The 19,598-nt window shown below is 46.0% G+C and overlaps 1 protein-coding gene across 1 annotated transcript in view; it reads right to left on the bottom strand.

The window, feature by feature from the left end:
• The window catches only part of tnfsf10l (TNF superfamily member 10, like), a 43,948-nt gene extending 28,805 nt beyond the window's left edge, over nt 1-15,143 (bottom strand). Inside the window, exons 1-2 of the mRNA XM_056300850.1 lie at nt 15,072-15,143; nt 12,217-12,348 (exon numbers count right to left, since the gene is read on the bottom strand). Coding sequence (XP_056156825.1) covers nt 12,217-12,348; nt 15,072-15,143 — 204 coding nt within the window. The remainder of the gene's footprint in view (nt 1-12,216; nt 12,349-15,071) is intronic.
• Between the last annotated feature and the right edge of the window lie 4,455 nt (nt 15,144-19,598).

Below are 19,598 nucleotides of genomic sequence, written 5' to 3'. Positions count from 1 at the left end.
ACACACATACATACACACATACATATACACATACTGTACACGAATACAAACATATATGCCTGTACATACATGCACACATATATATGTACACACACACACACACCACACACATGCATGCATGCACACACGTACATGCAGACACACACACACACACACATACACGCAGACACACACACACACTGTACACACGCACACATATGTACACACACACGTATACACGCATGCATGCACACACAGGTCATCTTAACCCAGTTCCAAGTTCTTTTGCTGGTTCTGCTCATTATACTTGGTCATTATGGCAACGTGACAGTGGTTTATAAGGTGCGGTCAGTGTTGTAGCGCTGCCCTACAGCCCCCACCGCTGGGCTGATTGGGATAATGTAAAGTTAGGTTATGACTTCACTGCAGTGTCTGACTGTGTGTCGTTCTGGATAACGGCGTCCACTAAACTGCCTTCAACTCAGCGTTCCAAGTGGGCTTTATTTGACACAGATGTCAGTATATCTGTGTGTGTTTAAAACTGTGTGCGTTTAAAATATTGTGGTCTGTGCACCAACTGAGATGTCAGGAAGAGGCATTGGATTGGCATTCAGATCCTTGACTGGGATTTGTTACACATCTCAGCCAAAAATGCAGCCTTTCCTGTGCGGCTGCAGCGAGTTGAGTGCAGCCCCTCTGCTGCTGGTGTACTGCTGTTCAGAAACCACTCATTTATATGTTCAGTTTAGTCCAGAATCAGGTTTACTGGCCATGCAGGTTTGCACACACATGGAATTTGACCCCGGTTTCGTGGCTCTCTCAGTGTACATAACAGAATAACGCAACAATCGTCATATACACACACACACACACACACACACACAGTAGTAATCCTTAAGGCCCCATTTTTCTTAAAACAGATATGAAATTGCCAACATTGGATGAAATAAGTTGTGATGCTATAGGACAGTCTCTTGCATCCAGTATCCATCCATCCATTTTCCAAGCCACTTATCCTAATCAGGGTCACGGGGTGCTGGAGCCTATCCCAGCAGCCACTGGACAGAAGGCAGATACATACATACATACATACATACATACATGCACACACACATATATATATACATACATACAGTACAGTGCATACAGTAGGTTTATGAGACGGTCTAATTGAGTCTGCTTGTTTGAGAATTTGCTCGTCTCGGGTGGGTTAACCATATCCACCTTTGTGTCAAGGCAAATGACGACGCATGAAAACGAGGATTCAATCAGCGATTTTAAAGAGGAGAAAAAACAGTTTTCAGACTAAACGTCAGATCAGAGGACTGATTAGAACTGATATTTTCAGCGCTGTGTGAAAACAGACAAAAGGTAAGATTTGGGTTGTAGGCATCCGCGTGGAGCGGCGGTCTATTCCGTTGCCTACCAACACGGGGATCGCCGGTTCGAATCCCCATGTTACCTCCGGCTTGGTCGGGCGTCCCTACAGACACAATTGGCTGTGCCTGCGGGTGGGAAGCCGGATGTGGGTATGTGTCCTGGTCACTTCACTAGCGCCTCCTGGTTAGCTGGGGCACCTGTTTGGGGGGGGGGACTGGGGGGAATAGCGTGATCCTCCCACGCGCTACATCCCCCTGGTGAATCTCCTCATTGTCAGGTGAAAAGAAGCAGCTGGCGACTCCACATGTATCGGAGGAGGCATGTGGTAGTCCGCAGCCCTCCCCGGATCAGCAAAGGGGGTGGAGCAGCAACCGGGACGGCTCAGAAGAGTGGGGTAATTAGCCAAGTACAATTGGGGAGAAAAAGATTTTGGTTGGGTATAAAAGACATCGCACAGTGACTTTGTTTGGTCGCCCGGCTGTATAGTAGCAGTAAAGTGAAACAGAAGTTTGGGCTGGTAGACTGCAGATTGTTAAATCATACCTCCTTATATAAGGTGGTATGATAATGTGTTTCTTGTTATGACCCTTGCAAGTCTGCACAATCCCAGAATTAGAGAGAAGTCTGGACGCTCATCGACACGCAACCCGACACGCAGCATAAAACTATCTAAGATGCAGGCAAGACGGTCAATAAATCAGGGGAAGAATAAGTTTCCTCTGCGAAGAGTGCAGGAAGGAAAACGATTCATTTCCCAAATAAAGAAGAGGAGCTACGGATGTTAGGGTCTGGGCCGTAGTGCGTCAGACTTCTGCGTGGCGAGACTCATCCCATACACAGGGATGAATTTACACTCTGTTGAGACACACTGACCCAATGTGTGGACTACTATGAGTCTGATAATGTGTACTTTATTCAACTTCGAGGGGACCACTAAATTTAACAGTGGAAAAAATCAAACCATATGACAATAAAGCCAGTGTGGAGGAAAACCTCAAACTACAGCTGCGGGAGCAGCGCACACAAGAAAAACAGTTTTTCTCCGTTTTCTCTCCTCCGTCTCTCTCTCTCTCTCTTCCCCCCTGTTTATATCTGGGTGGATCTCTTCTGTTTATCTCTCTCTCTCTCTCTCTCTCTGCTTCTCCTTCTGTGTCTCTCCCTCCTCCTCATACTGCAGCCCAGTGTCACGCCATAGCTGACATCATGAACAGATTGAAATTCGGCCCGAGTACGGAGCAACTCTCTGCAGTGGAGTCCGCTGGCTCCCAGCGCTCCACTTTTATGTTTACAACGATGATGGAGAAAAAAACTTCAGTTTATGATTTTACACACATATGTACCCAGAACACCCCCCCCCCCAAAAAAAAACATAGATGATATCTGAGCAATAAAATTAATCGTGAGAAATATTTAGTAACAGGGCCGTTACACTGCCAAGTCCAGGCTAAGCCTTAAGAATGTTAATTTTTCGGGGTCAACGATCCCTGTTGTCTACCAACGGGGATCGTTGGTTTGAGTCCCCGCATTACCTCCGGCTTGGTCGGGCGTCCTTACAGACACAACTGGCCGTGGCTGCGGTGTATGTGCCCTGGTCACTGCACTAGCGCTCCCTGTGGTCGGTCGGGGTGCCTGTTCGGGTGGGAGGGGGAACCGGGGGGAATAGCGTGATCCTCCCACGCGCTACGTCCCCCTGGCGAAACTCCTCACTGTCAGGTGAAAAGAAGTGGCTGGTGACTCGGAGGAGGCATGTGGTAGTCTGCAGCCCTCCCCGGATCGGCAGAGGGGGTGGGGCAGCGACCGGGACGGCTCGGGAGAGTGGGGTAATGTCGCTTAGATTGACGGGCAGCCGGCCTCGCGTCATCCGGCAACACAGATAGTGGCGAGTCAGTGACAGTGAAGCGGAAGCAACAGGGAAATATCGCCCATGCGTCCTCCACAAATGATTATCCCCGAACTCATCCCATCACCGCAACATGGCGAACCCGCTCATCTTAGCACAGCGGGTAATTTGAATCAAATGATCTGGTTCATGCGGCCATGCTGCTGGGAGCAGATGGGACGGGGATTAGGCTCGTCCCGGATTTACAGCTCATCACCTCTGGATGAACGAAGTTGCGTTTGAAGGAAACGCATAAATTACCGTAAGACCCAGCTAAAATGTTTACGATAGCAAGGTTTCGAGAGTAAATCTTTCAGAATTGTGCAAGGTGGTGAGTCTCAAAAGTCTTTTGTGTATATTGTTGCTAAAGAGCCCGTTCTTCAAGAAGTATGGCATTGGTTCCATGCCAGGTTTTTGTTTTCTCTTTGCTTACAGAGCATCGACGATAAGAGAGCCTCGCATTTAATCACTGGGGTTCACAGTCGTGCTTGTGATGATGGGTTTTTAGTTGTAAAAGCAAAGTCCGACTCCTTTCCAGGAGGTGAGTAACTTTTGTGAGGGCTAGATATAAATACAGCCTTTGAAAGGAGGCCCGGGTGTTGGGGAGAGCGTGCGGTTGAGGACTCGTATCTAACAGGAACACACAATTCACATGTTGGTTCCTGCAGCCTTGGGATGAACGGGCACAACAATTTCTCTCTGTTACACCACAGACACAGACGTCTGTGATTGGGACATCAAACCCTCGACTGTGTGCGTAGCAGTCTTCTTCGGGCATGACCAAAATGTCCCATTTTTAAAATGTCGCAATAGTGCGCCCATTTCTTTTTCAGAATATGTGACTGTTCTTATCGATCAATCAATCAATTAACCAACCGATCGATCGATCAACCAACCAATCAATCGCGATCAGTCATGCGGAATGCTAACAGGCCTTTCCGAACATGACTTCTAATGCAATCTATGCAGCTTGCTGTTTTTTTTTATCCCCCCCCCCCTTTCTCCCCAATTTCACCCGGCCAATTACCCCTCTCTTCCGAACCGTCCCGGTTGCTGCCTCACCCCCTCTGCCAATCCGGGGAGGGCTGCAGACTACCACTCGCCTCCTCCATACATGTGGAGTCGCCAGCCGCTTCTTTTCACCTGACAGTGAGGAGTTTCACCAGGGGGGCGTAGCGCGTGGGAGGATCACGCTATTCCCCCCAGTTCCCCCTTTCCCCCTGAACAGGTGCCCCTGACCAAACAGAGGAGGCGCTAGTGCAGCGACCAGGACACACACCCACATCCAGCTTTCCACCCAGACACGGTCAATTGTGTCTGTAGAGACACCCAACCAAGCTGGAGGTAACACGGGGATTCGAACCGGCGATCCCCATGTTGTTAGGCAATGGACTAGACCGCCACGCTACCCGGACGCCCCGGGAAGGAAGGGTTATCTTGCTACCAACTTTACTACATCCAAAAATAAAACATAAGCTACTCACTGTCCTGATAGCCTAGTTGTTCGGCGATGCTCCTGCACATGTCTTGTGACTTCCTGCCTCTTTATATTTGTTGTGTTCTTGGTCGTACAGTACAGGGTGATGAGAACCATAAACAATCAACAGGTCCACCGTTGTCATGGGGAGTTGTGACGTGACATCTGTTCTGCACAACGTGATTGGTTGATGCCTTTATTTGCGGCGCGAAAGCTCGGAAAAACTGACCTCGTTCCGAAAAAAAAAAAACCCCTACATCGCTTCTTTCGTAATATCTGTGTGGTGTGAAAACACTCATGGCAAAAACAATTTCGGAAAAAAAAAACATTGACGTGAAATTGCTGCAAATTTATCGCTGTGTTTGAGCCCCTTTACCAGTTTTGCTCAAAAGTTGAATATTATGTGTACACATCTTGTTATGAAGCTTTTTAGTTGAGTTCTTCACAAACTGAAAACACAAAAAGACGAGGTGTTGCTCATTTGGATAGCCGAGATTTATGTCATGAAGTCATTCACGTGGTATAATATAGTAGGTGTCTCATAGCTGCATTTTAATGCGTGTCAGATGAGTGTGTTGGAAAGTGCTGCCATGGCCGTTGCATTGTCAAACCGTAGTAAACCATCTCTGGGGACCAGGAACTGAATGTAATGCATGTAATGAGACAGACAGAGGGCAAGAAGGGAAGGAGAAAGATGCAAAGAAACTTACAAATCCATATACACACACAACCACATACACATACTTGTATTATGTATTGTCAATGGGAACACTGAAGGATGGAGGGGATGGCGAGGGAGATGAAAAGAGGTAAAAATCAAGGCAAAGAAGGATGAAGGAGGTGGGTGGGTGCTGTCATAGAGGAGGGTGGAGCAAGGGAAAGAATAGGGATTAATGTGGGAACAGGAGATAAGGTGGGAGGGAGGTGGAGTAGGGGGTTGCGGTGGCAGACGCTGGACACTAGACACAGTGGCCCTTTGTGTTTGACTATCAGCTGGAAATCACTAACAACACTGTGGGGCCTCCGTCAACCCCGGCTGCCCCTCCATGTACGAGTGTGTGTGTGTGTGTGTGTGTGTGAGAGAGAGAGAGCATATGTGTGCATGGTCCCTTATTAACGGTCGACATTTTCTTTATGAATAGACAACTATTTAGCAGAATAAGACAAGGCATTGTTGGTCAGAGCCAGCCCCCCGTCCTTCTTTGGCGGCTACACATGAAGTGCTCCTCAAGGAGGACGAGGCCAAGTGACTCGGGAAACAACATTTCTTTAGTCACACGTGGAATCCCAAAGGAAAGGTGAAGGAGGACACTTCAGAATCAGACTCAGAATCAGAGTCAGACTCAGAATCAGACTAAGAATCAAACTCGGAATCAGAATCCATCTCAGAATTAGAATCAGAGTCAGACTCAGAATCAGACTAAGAATCAGACTCAGAATCAGAGTCAGACTCAGAATCAGACTCAGAATTAGAGTCAGACTCAGAATCAAACTCAGAATCAGACTCAGAATCAGACTAAGAATCAAACTCGGAATCAGAATCCATCGCAGAATTAGAATCAGAATCAAATTCAGACTCAGAATCAGAATCCATCTCAGAATTAGAATCAGAGTCAGACTCAGAATCAGACTCAGAATCAAACTCAGAATCAGAGTCAGAATCAGACTAAGAATCAAACTCAGATCAGACTCAGAATCAGACTCCGAATCAAACTCAGAATCAGACTCAGGATCAGACTAAGAATCAAACTCAGAATCAGAGTCAGACTCAGAATCAGACTAAGAATCAAACTCAGAATCAGACTCAGAATTAGAATCAGACTCAGACTCATATTCATTGTCAAATACAAGAACATACAAGGAATTTGTCTTGGTAAGTTGGTGCAAGAGGTGAAAACTGAAAAGTAAATAAGATAAAAGTTTTAAAAAAAAGAGACAAAAGTGGTTGTGTCAGGAAGGGCATCTGACATAAATTTTTTGACAAATCATTATGCGGATTGACAAGACTATACCAGATCGGCCAAGGCCCGCGTTAACAACGACCTCCATCAGTGCTGTGCCCTCACAGGGTACCGATGGAAACTATCAAATCCGCTGTGGCGACCCCTGGGCAACAGGGAACAAGCCGAAAGAAGAAGAAGTAAAGATACAAGTTGAAAGGAATAATAAGTAAAATATATATACAAGATAAAATAAAATGAAAATAAAAAGTAAGGTGCAACTGACATGTTCGTTCACCTCCTTGTCCTCCAACATGACTTAAAAGCCAATTCAAGACAAAGCTGCATTCAATTAGAAACTTGAAGCATCAAAAACACCACCGCAGTATTTTCAACATTTTACAGCACTTAGCGCTGGTTAACCCATTCATGACTTAACAACTATACTTAGTATGTTCAGGAAAATCCCCACAGATCTTTTTCTGCTCGAGGTGGAAACACAAAATTTGCTGTGGAAACCATCAAGACGTGGCTTGACACGGTGAAAACAACACTTTTGATTTCACATGTTTATCATGCCTTAATTGGCAGACAAAGTTGATAAATCAAATTTAACATTAATTTGACATGCTAAGTATCAAATTTACACTGGATCAAAGCACATGTTATAGGAGTTGTTTTGAATGTAGTGGTACCAAGCATTTGATGTAACTCCATGTAGTTTTTGAGATACGGCCACTTCTGTATCATACTTTTTTCCGTGTCAAATTTTTTTTGGTGAGTGATATACACTATATGTACAAAAGTATTGGGACACGCCTCTTAGTAATTGAATTCAGGTGTTTCATTCAGACCCATTGCCACAGGTGTATAAAATCCAGAAATGTAGCTCCATGACCAAGAGTTCCCATGCATTTCTATGTGGTTTATCAGTACGGCACACACACACACACACACACACACACACACACAGAGGGAGAAAATAAACCCCAAGCCAGATGTTTGTCTACAAACAAAATTGGTTTGCAGCTGCAGGTGTATTTTTATTCACATATCTGGTTTGTTGCGGTTGGCAATAGAGGGCCGCGTCTGGTTAGTAACCCTAGATTTGCGTAACTCTCGCACACGCTTACTTGATTCAGCACAGTAGCCCTTGTCAGAGGAAGTGGGTCAGCGCAAAGGTTTAAGGCGAAGAAAGAAGAAGGAAGCCACTTTATTTCATCATTGTACAGGTTACAAGGAATTTGTCCCCATGGTGAAACTCTTCACTGTCAGGTGAAAAGAAGGGGCTGGCGACTCCACATGTATTGGAGGAGGCATGTGGTAGTCTGCAGCCCTCCCCAGATCGGGAGAGGGGCTGGAGCAGCAACCGGGACGGCTCAGAAGAGTGGGGTAATTGGCCAAGTCCAAATTGGGGAGAAAAAGGGGCAAAAAAAAAAGAAAAGAAAAGAAAGAAACTCCCACAGGAATACTATGTAAAATGTCTCTAAGTTCTGCAAAATGTCAGCACTGGACTAAGAATAGGCAACAGATTAGAATTTTTCTTTTGGAATCTACATTGTAAGTCCAGACTAGTCCAGTCCAGACTGTGTATGTATCGACAATGATGAAGATCTGACATTCCTAACCCGTTTTTCTGGAGGTGTTTTCCTGGAAAATAAAAAAACAGCAACCCCTCATGACTGACGACTAAGACAATGATGTTGAGAAAAACCTGCGCTGTAACCTCATACTCTGACCAACTGGAAAAATTTCAGTGGATTTATGCTTAACTCAGCTAGTGTTGTCAGTGCTGTAAAGGAAATTATAAAATTCCACCGTGGACATTAATGGGCTAAGTTCATGTCAGATCAAACCCTCACCCTTTGAACGAGGCCCTTCATCTTAATGCAAAGCTAAATTAACGTGGGGAAATTATGATGCAAACTGACAAAAATGACAATTTTACAGAGTGGGAAGTAGTCCCTGTCTTTTCATCATGTTGCTTTTAGCAGCTGTGGTACAGTGTAGTGTTGTAATAGTGCGTCTTAAAGATCCTTTCTATTTCTTAGAGGAAATTCTTAGGATTTTTGTTGTTGTCAGGAACGGCTTCATGAAAGAACCCTTTTGACGGTGACTTGGTAATGCTAATTGAAACTGCACACCGTACAAGGAATCCTTCAAGGGAGGTTTTCTATTTGCGGGTGTGAGATGTCTTTAATTGTGCCCGGCCCAAGCGTGTCAAGTAGTTACACACCAGTGATGCTGATGCCTCATGAATAGACACTGGTGACCACTGCTGACAGAGACGAGCTCTGTTGCTGTCGTCTCTTTGATTATGGAACGGCATTTCGGTGTCTTTCTTTCAAGGTCTTTTTGGTCCAGTTGATCATGCTTAAGTGTGGATGATCCTTCGAAGTTCATCATTGGGCGTGACTTTGTGAAAGAAGCCTTTTGATTGCGATTTTTAGACAGTGTGCCGTCAAAATGCTTGCACTCTAACACATGGCAAACTGGTGACAGACAAGAAGGAGAGGTGAAAGGATGAAAAGAAAAAGATGAACGGCTGAGAAAGGGATGAAAGCAGGAGAGAGATTCAAAGCTTTTGTATTAAACGGGATCAGTTTAAGAATTTGTCAACAGAATATGAAAGGTAGATTGAGGTTTTTGCAGTAGCATAAGAAACACTATGTATATACACTGTATGTACAAAAGTATTGGGACACACCTCTTAATCACTGAATTCAGGTGTTTCATTCAGACCCGCTGTCACAGGTGTATAAAATCAAGCAGCTAACCATGCAGTCTGCATTTACAAACATTTGTGAAAGAATGGGTCGTTCTGAAGAGCTCAGTGAATTCAAGTGTGGTACTGTCATAGGATGCCACCTTTGCAATAAGTCAGTTCGTGAAATTTCTTCCCTGCTAGATATTCCACGGTCAACTGTAAGTGGTAGAAAAGTGGAAGTGTTTAGGAACAACAGCAACTCAGCCATGAAGTGGCAGACCACGTAAAGTCACACAGCGGGGTCAATGAGTCACCAATGCTCTGTTGACTCAATAACCGCAGAGATCCAAATTTCCTCTGGCATTGACATCAGCACAAAAACTGTGTGCTGGAAGCGTCATGGAATGGGTTTCCATGGTCGAGCAGCTGCATGCAAGCCTTACATCACCAAGCACAATGCCAAGCGTCAGATGGAGTGGTGTAAAGCATGCTGCCACTGGACTCCGGAGCAGTGGAAACATGTTCTGTGGAGTGATCAATCATGCTTCTCTGTCTGGCAGTCTGATGGATGAGTCAGGGTTTGGCGGATGCCAGGAGAACGCTACCTGCCTGACTGCACTGTGCCAACTGTAAAGCTTGGTGGAAGAGGGATAATGGTATGGGGTTGTTTTTTAGGGGTTGGGCTTGGCTGCTTAGTTCCAGTGAAGGGAAATCTTAATGTTTCAGTATACCAAGATATTTTGGACAATTCTATGCTTCCAACTTTGTGGGAACAGTTTGGGGAGCACTCTTTTCTGTTCCAGCATGACTGTGCCCCAGTGCACAAAGCAAGGTCCATTAAGACATGGTTGGGTGAGTTTGGTGTGGAAGAACTTGACTGGCCTGCACAGAGCCCTGACCTCAACCCCATCGAACACCTTTGGGATGAACTAGAACGGAGATTGCGAGCCAGGTCTTCTCGTCCAACATCAGTGCCTGACCTCACAAATGCTCTTCTGGATGAATGGGCAAAAATTCCCACAGACACACTCCAAAATCTTGTGGAAAGCCTTCCCAGAAGAGTGGAAGCTGTTATAGCTGCAAAGGGGGGACCAACTCCATATTAATGCCTATGGATTTAGAATCGGATGTCTTAACAGCTCCTGTCGGTGTAATGGCCAGGTGTCCCAATACTTTTGTACATATAGTATATGTATGTATGTGTGCATGTATGTATGTATGTATGAATGAGCACAAATAAACTCTATGTATACAGAGATAATTCTACTAACATTACAAACTCACAACCAATAGATTAAACCAATATGCCGAAGTCAAAACCACAAGTCTAGCACACGATACTGTTACATTGAGTCAAAAAGCAGAGATCGATAGAATGAGTTGTTAACTCAAGTCAGCCACAGGACAGCCTCAGGTTCACCTGGAACAACTGAATCAAGTATCAGAATGAAAAGATCTCAAACATATGAGTGTGGATTTACCAAATCCCTGAGGCAAACTGGAGACTTGTTCTCTCGTCAGCAGACAGTGAAAGGGGGTAGTGACCGGCAAGGGTTTGAGAGGAAAAAAAAGCCTTGACAAAAAGTCTTGATTGCAGCCTGGCCTAACAAAACAGACTTTTGCGTGCAGACTTGGCTGCCCTGAGAATTTGTGTATGGTGTGCTGCACTTCCTATAGCACTGCATCAAGGATAAGAGTGATTTCTATCCCCGAATTTCATAAATCATGCAGTTGCTCTGACTATCTTATTTCATGAAAAGCCAAACTGTATTCGAAGTGGAAAAACAAAACAGAATGTGGCTCTTTATGTCAACATGTGGTTGCCCATGGCAATGTTCCCAACTTGCATCTAGTCTATCCGTAACTGTCTCATCAATGTGACACGTCAATTCTGGGTTTATCATTGATTTACATTCCCTCTCCTGTTGTTTGCATAGGGTCAGTAATCACTATGGTGTATTGCACCAGTGAAGTGTCCTCGATTGGGTGTGATAGAAGTTGACGTGAAAGGATGAGGGGGGCAGAGAGAAACCCCGCGACTGTTTTGCTGATTCCTTTAAAAAAATCAATCCATTTTTAATTAAGCATGGTTTCTTCAAACTGCATCATCACTTCATGACTAGCTAAAGGGTGTCCAGTGGCGATGACACGTGTTTGATGCTGCTTCTTTGTGAAAAGACCCAGTGATGACTTTGTGCGGCAGAGTGATGTCATAGCAACAACACCCGATGGGGCACCAACTTGTGCAGAGCAGTTTCCTGCATTTTAAGGAAGTGCGTCTCTCTTGATTTCATTATTCCCTGCTTGACCTCTGACGTTACATGGACGGACGTATCCACTTGAAGGGGTGGGGGGAGAACCAGGGTAGCACTCCCTGCATCTGCCTTACAGTATAGGTAGCCTATGCAGAATTGGCACCGTGTAGCCCCCAATCAGATGGGCTGTTCCAACATCAAGTGGGCATTGGCTGATGTGTCGAATTTTGTTCCACAGCAATTTTCCCCCCACATTGCTGGCCTTGTGGCCCACTAGTGGCTCAGTCCATCTGGCATTTGCCAGAGTTGCCAGATTGCCAGTCCGAGCCTGCTTGACTATTTAAACAAATGAAAAGGCCTTTATTTGTATTTTGGTGAGCTGAATGAACATTTGTTGTAATGAACTTACTGTACTTCAGTTAGTGCAGATTCTTTATAATAATTATCTTTTATATCACAATTTGTTATGGTGAAAGACTAAAGTAAGTGAAAAGTTCTAAACAACGCTCTCCGTCTGTTGCACAAGTCTCCTCCAACTCTACGCTCAACAACCCATTCTGGCACATTTGATTAAATTGATTTTATGTCAGACGATGCACCGTGAGCCACTCGCTCTCTGCTGCCACCCAGTGGTTGGGGGTGTTTAGATCAGCAGCATTCAGATAAATGCTGTTGGGGCGCAGCTCTCCAGCATCCAGCAAGCTCCCATCTCTTGTACTGAGAGGAGCGAACTGCACATGTACGACCAATAACGAGAGTCAACGGGTAAAGATTCTTGCACCCCAGGCCGGACATACGTGACCCGTTGGTAACTTGAGACAATGTAGAACATTTTATCGCAGATTAAGTCAAGTCAGGCCAATTTTATTTTTATGGCCCATTATCTCAAATTTGCCTCATGGGGCTTTACAGCAATACAACATCCTGTCCTTAGACCCTCACATCGGATACGGAACAACTCCCTAAAAAAACAACCCTTTAACAGGGAGAAAAAAATAGGAAGAAACCTCGGGGACAGCAACAGAGGAGGGCACTATCTCCCAAGACGGACGGATGTGGAATGGATGTTGTGTGTACAGAATACAACAGAATTTCCAGATTACATTTTAATCAATAACTATATATATTAACCTTGTTAATTAAAAAAGTATATATATATTTTCTATATAGTGCGTGACGCACGAAACAAGCTTGTACTGGTGTGTATTAAAAGTTTTTTTTCCTACATCTATCTTGATATATATATATATATATATACATTCATAGGCAGTGGGTGAGACTGAGGACGGGGAAGGCTAATATTTGGCCAATTATCATACTTGTTTTAACCTACAGCATGCCCAGTCAATAGCTCCCTTTCCTTTGCTGCTCACATCAACGTCGGCTCAGCAACACTTGCAAAATGCATGAAATTCATCCTTGGCACTTTCTGCGGTGAATGTGTGTTCTTTACACCACTCAGGGTTGTGTACAATTTTTCACTCCAGCATTTTGACGGACTTTTCCAGTCAGCGTTTACACACTAAACCAGTGAAATAACGGATCATTGATTTGACAGGTAAATCGGCCAATATCCTGCAAAATAATATTCCATCCATCCATTATCCAAACCGCTTATCCTGCTCTCAGGGTCACGGGGATGCTGGAGCCTATCCCAGCAGTCATTGGGCGGCAGGCGGGGAGACACCCTGGACAGGCCGCCAGGCCATGACGTTGAAAATAACTGCGATCGTAAATACGCACTTTCAGAGTGCCCGCATGCACCATTAGCCAACAAACACGCAGGCTTCTTTCACAGTAGCCAATAAGACGCACACAAAGTGTGCTCTAGCACTCCGAGAGTGTGCACGCACAATTTTTATTCAATACCATCAGAAGGAGGACAAATAGGCGTCCGTCTTGCGCCGGACAGACAGCTGATAAACCGGACCGTCCGTCCCAAAGCTGGCTACAAAGACGTGTCGGGTGGACAACAGTCAGCAGTTAGGGAAGGCTTAGCCCCCTTTAGCCTACACCGCCCCTGTATATATTTCAAAGTAATTAAGTCTTTCTCAATGAGGGTCGAGGATGTGGGAAGTGGTAGGGCGGCACCCTGGTGCCTTTTATTGGCCAGCCGTCACTAATCGCACCGAATTTTCCAGACTTTGTTAAGAGGCCAGCTGTGCTGAAATGGCAGGATTGCACTACCAACCTTTCAGTTAGAGGACATTTTCTCCAACATCTTAAACTCCTGAAGGCCGGAGGTGGGTTGTTTACCTCGTAATCATGGGAAATTAAGTTCGGCGGGGGGTGTCGAGCAGAGTTTAAAGCAGTTTAAATGAAACTTCAATGATCCCATTCCCTCATTAAAGTTGTATTTTATCTGATTAAATGAAACATGAGAGATTATAACTTACATAAGCACGTGGAGGATGGAAGTGTTGACATTAATAATGTCCCCCGTCATCTCTGTAGCAGTATTGGTCGTTTTAACAGATAACCGTCAGTTCTGAATTCCTACTGACTCGCTGAATTAGATGTGTGGATATTTCGATGTTCTCCCGCGTGCGGACACGGTCCCATGGCTGCCGGTATATCGAATATTCTGCTTTTAAAATGTTTTGTTCGTGCACAAACCCACCCGAGCTGTCAAAAAACAAAACTTCAGCTAAACTGGAATGAGATATTTAATCCACAACAGTACGCTGTTATCTAAAAGCTGCTGAAAGAGAGGTTAAGATAGAGAGGTAGAAGGAGGTCACGAGGGAGACGGGAGGAAGACAGCCAGGGTGCTGTATCACAAGCCGCTGTTATTTTCATCTAAGAAAGTGTAACTTAGTCTGTATTTATTTCTTTGGCAGTGACCATTTGGTTTAAAATCAACACAGTACAATGGATGTACATTTGCCAGAATATCTCTTGCGCTGTTCTCCCCTACCGCGCTCACAAGATCCTGCCGGACAAACAGACCGACCACAGACCGGAAAAGAAGGACACAAGCTCGCTATTCCTGCACGGACATGGATTCAACCTTTCAGGGCCGCCATCTTGCAGAGGAACGAGCACAGTTGGGAAAACTTAAGAGTTTTGTTTTTGTTTTTTGTTTAATTCCCTCCCCGCCTTTTTCTCCACAGTTGTACCCGTCTAATTCTTCCGAGCCTTCCCGGTCGCTGCCGATCCGGGGCGGGTTGCAGACTACCACATGCTTCCTCCGATACATGTGGAGTCGCCAGCCGCTTCACCAGGGGGATGTAGCCCATGGGAGGATCACGCTAGCCCCCCCCCCCGAACAGGCACCCCGACCGACCAGAGGAGGCGCTAGTGCAGCGACCAGGACACATACCCACATCTGGCTTCCCACCCGCAGACACGGCCAATTGTGTCTGTAAGGATGCCCAACCAAGCCGGAGGTAACACGGGGATTCGAATTGGAACACCCCATGTTGCTAGGCAATGGACTATACCGGTACGCTACCTGGATGCCCCCGAAAACTAGGAGTTTGGGAATTACAGACTGTCGCAGCTGAGGCTGCTCAGAAGAGGACATCTTAGCAGAAAAAGAGCGGCCCAAACACACGGGTTCCCATGGAGGGGGTGCTGACCTGTGCTCCATCTGGAGTGGCGGTCCGTCACAGGTTCGTCTGACAGATTGAAGCATGGTCCCCCACCACACCACGGCAGCTCACCGTGCAGCAGTGAACCAGGGCTCAGGACAAGAGGAGGTAGCAGACAAGTAACAGGGAGTCAGGCTGTGACCCCCAACCCACACACCCTACATCCTGCTTTTGTCAAGGCTCTCTGTTTCAAGTTTGGTTCTGTTCCACTGATATTTTTTCTTTTCCTTTGTTTTTACGTCTTTTCTTTTTGCCTTAATTTAGGTCAGACCACACACACACTGACACACACACACAAGTACACAAGCACACATGCATGTGCATAAACACACATATATCCAATGAACTTTAGTGTGTATATACATATATATTAACAGTATATTGAACTTTGATATATACAACTGTAATATTCAAAAAAAGATGTGAACATTTTTTTAAACTGATGGAGGCGGAAAATACTATCGAGTTTTTCTCATCACTGTTAAATAACGATGCTACAAACGATAGTGGATGCTTGCTCCAGCACATCGACGCCAAATACCGCAGCTGTCGGCACTTGTTCAGTAGTTCCTGTTAGTGCTGAAACAGCTAATTTATTAATCGTTTGACAAAAAATGATTAATTATAATTCTGACCATTTTGATCATCACCATTTATAACGTAAAAATAAAAAATTGGCTGTTTACGGCTTAAAAAAAAAGCCAAAATGTGCTTGCTTCCCTCCCATTTACATCATGGAATAGGTTTTTTGTGTTATAAGACACGGGTTCGGGCCCTGGGAGTTAATGACAGGCATTTGTCATTATTAAAGAAATTTTATAGATGAAATGAGCAATCGATTAATGAAAAAATAGTCGTTGGATTTATCGTGAAAACAGTCGTCAGTTGTACCCGGAGTTCACGTCTGCTAACACGAAGCGAAGCGTGTGACCTTAATAGAAAGCAGAAGCCAAAGAGGAAACATGGGCTGTCCGTATTTATCACATCATTACCACAACCCTCAATCTAGTATGTCCGGCAAGCCTTTACACGTGGTTGACACACACACAGGAAGAATGGGGGCGGGGGGGGGGGAGCAGAGAGAGAGGGAGCGACAGAGAGAGGAAGGGGGGGAGAGAGAGCGAGAAAGAGAGGGAGAGGGAGGGGGGAGAGCGAGAGAGGGGGAGAGAGAGAGGGGGGGGGGGGAGAGAATGAGAGCGAGACAGAGAGAGACAGACAGAGAGTGAGAGAGACAGGGGGAAAGAGAGGGAGAGCGAGACGGGGAGAGAGAGAGACAGACAGACAGAGGGAGAGAGACACAGAGGGGGGGGGGGGAGAGGGAGAACGAGACGGGGAGAGAGAGAGAGTGAGAGAGACAGAGAGGGGGGAAGAGAGGGAGAGCGAGACGGGGAGAGAGAGAGAGACAGACAGAGAGACAGAGGGGGCAAGAGAGAGAGAGAAAGAGACAGACAGAGTGAGAGAGACAGGGGGAAAGGGAGGGAGAGCGAGACGGGGAGAGAGAGAGACAGACAGACAGAGGGAGAGAGACACAGAGGGGGGGGGGGAGAGAGGGAGAACGAGACGGGGAGAGACAGAGAGTGAGAGAGACAGAGAGGGGGGAAGAGAGGGAGAGCGAGACGGGGAGAGAGAGAGAGACAGACAGAGAGACAGAGGGGGCAAGAGAGAGAGAGAAAGAGACAGACAGAGTGAGAGAGACAGGGGGAAAGGGAGGGAGAGCGAGACGGGGAGAGAGAGAGAGAGACAGACAGAGGGAGAGAGACACAGAGAGGGGGAAAGAGAGGGAGAGCGAGACGAGGAGAGAGAGAGAGAGTGGATGTGTGTGTGTGTGTTTTATAGTTTTATGGTCATGCTGCATATTTGTATAGGTGTATCTGTGTATTTGCATTAATTTTCACGTGTTTACATGCAGTCATGTATGTGACCATGTGTGTGTGTGTGTGTGTGTGTGTGTGTGTGTGTGTGTGTGTGTGTGTGTGTGTGTGTGTGTGTATAGGTGTGCATTGAGTGGGGCTATGTCCTGGTGAGGAATCCACATACTTCGATAATCATTTCCAGGTGATATTCCACCGATAAAACTGCACAAACATTCCTTTTTTTCCTCTGCCTCGCTCCCTTTTCAGTCACTTCAGTTCGCCTCATTTTTCATACTAATTCGACTCCTTTACACCATGCCTGTTCTTTCTTTCTACCTTTTTTTCCCTCCTCATTTTAGGCTTGGTGAGACCGGGCTTGGTGAGAAAAAAAAAAACGCCCACAAAGGTCTCCAAGAACAGACACAAGTTCCCCTCCGAAAACCATGTTTCGGGGTTGTTGTGTTTTTTCCGGTTAGCCAGCAAAACTAAACGTCAGCCTCCGCTTTTCTGCAGTTTTTGTTGTTGTTGCTCAACTCGTTGTTGCTCCAGCCACGTGGACTCTGTGAATCATGCGTTGAGATGCTGAGTAAAAAAAAAAAAAAGCGCTAAGCTTTCGCGCTACAAGGCACAGATGGAGGAGATTGGTTTGGAGAATGGCACCAGTGCTCCCAGGATAGCTGCACCGAAACTCCGGCCCCTAACCCGCCCAGCTACCCTAACCGAGCTTTCTCTCTCTCCCTCTCTCCGCCTTCACCTTCCGCTTTGGAGATGACTTTTTCCAGGCCTCTGTGTTTAATTGGCTGTTGTGATGATACCTAAATCACTGGCAACATTTCAGAGGAGCCGCCACCTGTGTGTGTGTGTGTGTGTGTGTGTGTCTCTGTGTGTGTGATTGTGTTTACGTCTGTCCAGTGGTACATTTGTTCTCAGTTAACATAGCCATGGCAAGCACCCCCAGAAAACACTGTTAACAGGCTACAGCCTCCGCCAGTTGGCACACCACAAGCTCACGAGCTGTGATGTCAAGAGCACATGCTCCATCTTGCTGAGAGACAGACGGATCCGAGGGTGAGAGTGTGAGAGTGTGCATGTTTGTAAGAGAGTGTGTCTGCACATATGTAACTCTGTGTGTGTCTGCATTTGTGATTTATTTAAAGCACAAAGCCGGTCTACAGTTTACAGAGCAGGACAGTTTTATTTATCAATAATAAATATTATGGTGCATTGTAAAGGGGCTTGTTTACCTTTTTAAATGTGAAGACTGATATGATTCTTCTGTAATCAGATGTCCTCTTTTGAAAGAATGGTGTTTGTGCATTACCCAGCCACTGGTGATGCACAAGCCAGCGCATTCTTAGTGCCAAGCCTGGATAAATAGGGGAGGGCTGAATCAGGAAGGGCATCCGGCGTAAAACCTTTGCCAAATCAAATATGTGGATCATATATCAGATTTCCATACCGGGTCGGCCGAGGCCGGGGTTACCAACAACCACCACTGGTACTGTTGGCCTGCAGGGTACCAGTGGAAACTATGCTACTGTTGGGAGAAGGAGAGGGGGAAGGCATGTCCAGAGGCAGTGAGAGAGGAGGAAGGGTAGAAGTGTGGAGGTGAGAGTCGGAACGTTGAATGTTGGCACTATGACTGGTAAAGGGAGAGAGCTGGCTGATCTGATGGAGAGAAGAAAGGTAGGTATACTGTGTGTGCAAGAGACCAGCTGGAAGGGCCAGGAGCATCGGAGATGGGTTCAAACTCTTCTACCATGGTGTGGATGGGAGGAGATATCAAAAGTGTGTTGGAGGTGAAGAGCGTGTTGGACAGAGTGATGAGTATGAAGCGGGAAATCGAAGGTGTGATGACAAATGTTATGAGCGCATATGCCCCGCAAGGTGAATGTGAGATGGAAGAGAAAGAAGAATTCTGGAGTGAGTTGGATGAAGTGATGGAGAGTGTACCCAAGCAGGACAGAGTGGTGATTGGAGCAGACCTCAATGGACATGTTGGTGAAGGGAACAGAGGTGACGGGCAGGTATGGTGTCAAGGAGAGGAATGTGGAAGGACCGATGGTGGTGGATTTTGCGAAAAGGATGGAAATGGCTGTGGTGAATACATATTTCAAGAAGCGGGAGGAACATAGGGTGACATATAAGAGCGGAGGAAAGTGCACACAGGTGGACTATTTCTTATGCAGGAGGTGCAATCTGAAAGGGATTGGAGACTACAAGGTGGTGACGGGAGAACATAGCTTGGCAGCATCAGATGGAGGTCTGTAGGATGACTTTGAAGAAGGAAGACTGTTGTGTAGAGTTGAGGGAGGAGTTAAGAAAGGCACTGGTTGATAGTGAAGAGAAAGCATATGACAGAGTGCCGAGAGAGGAGGTGTGGTATTGTATGAGGAAGTCGGGAAGTGGCAGAGAAGTATTGTAAGTGTGGTGCAGGATATGTATGAGGGAAGTGGGACAGTGGTGAGGTGTGCGGTAGGAATGACAGATGGGTTCAAGGTGGAGGTGGGATTACATCAAGGATCGGCTCTGAGC

The sequence above is a fragment of the Lampris incognitus genome, chromosome 20 (assembly GCF_029633865.1).
Source record: "Lampris incognitus isolate fLamInc1 chromosome 20, fLamInc1.hap2, whole genome shotgun sequence".
NCBI classification, from domain to species: Eukaryota; Metazoa; Chordata; class Actinopteri; order Lampriformes; family Lampridae; genus Lampris; species Lampris incognitus.
The sequence above is the reverse complement of the archived record's forward strand: the minus strand, read 5'-3'. Positions and strand labels throughout refer to the sequence as shown.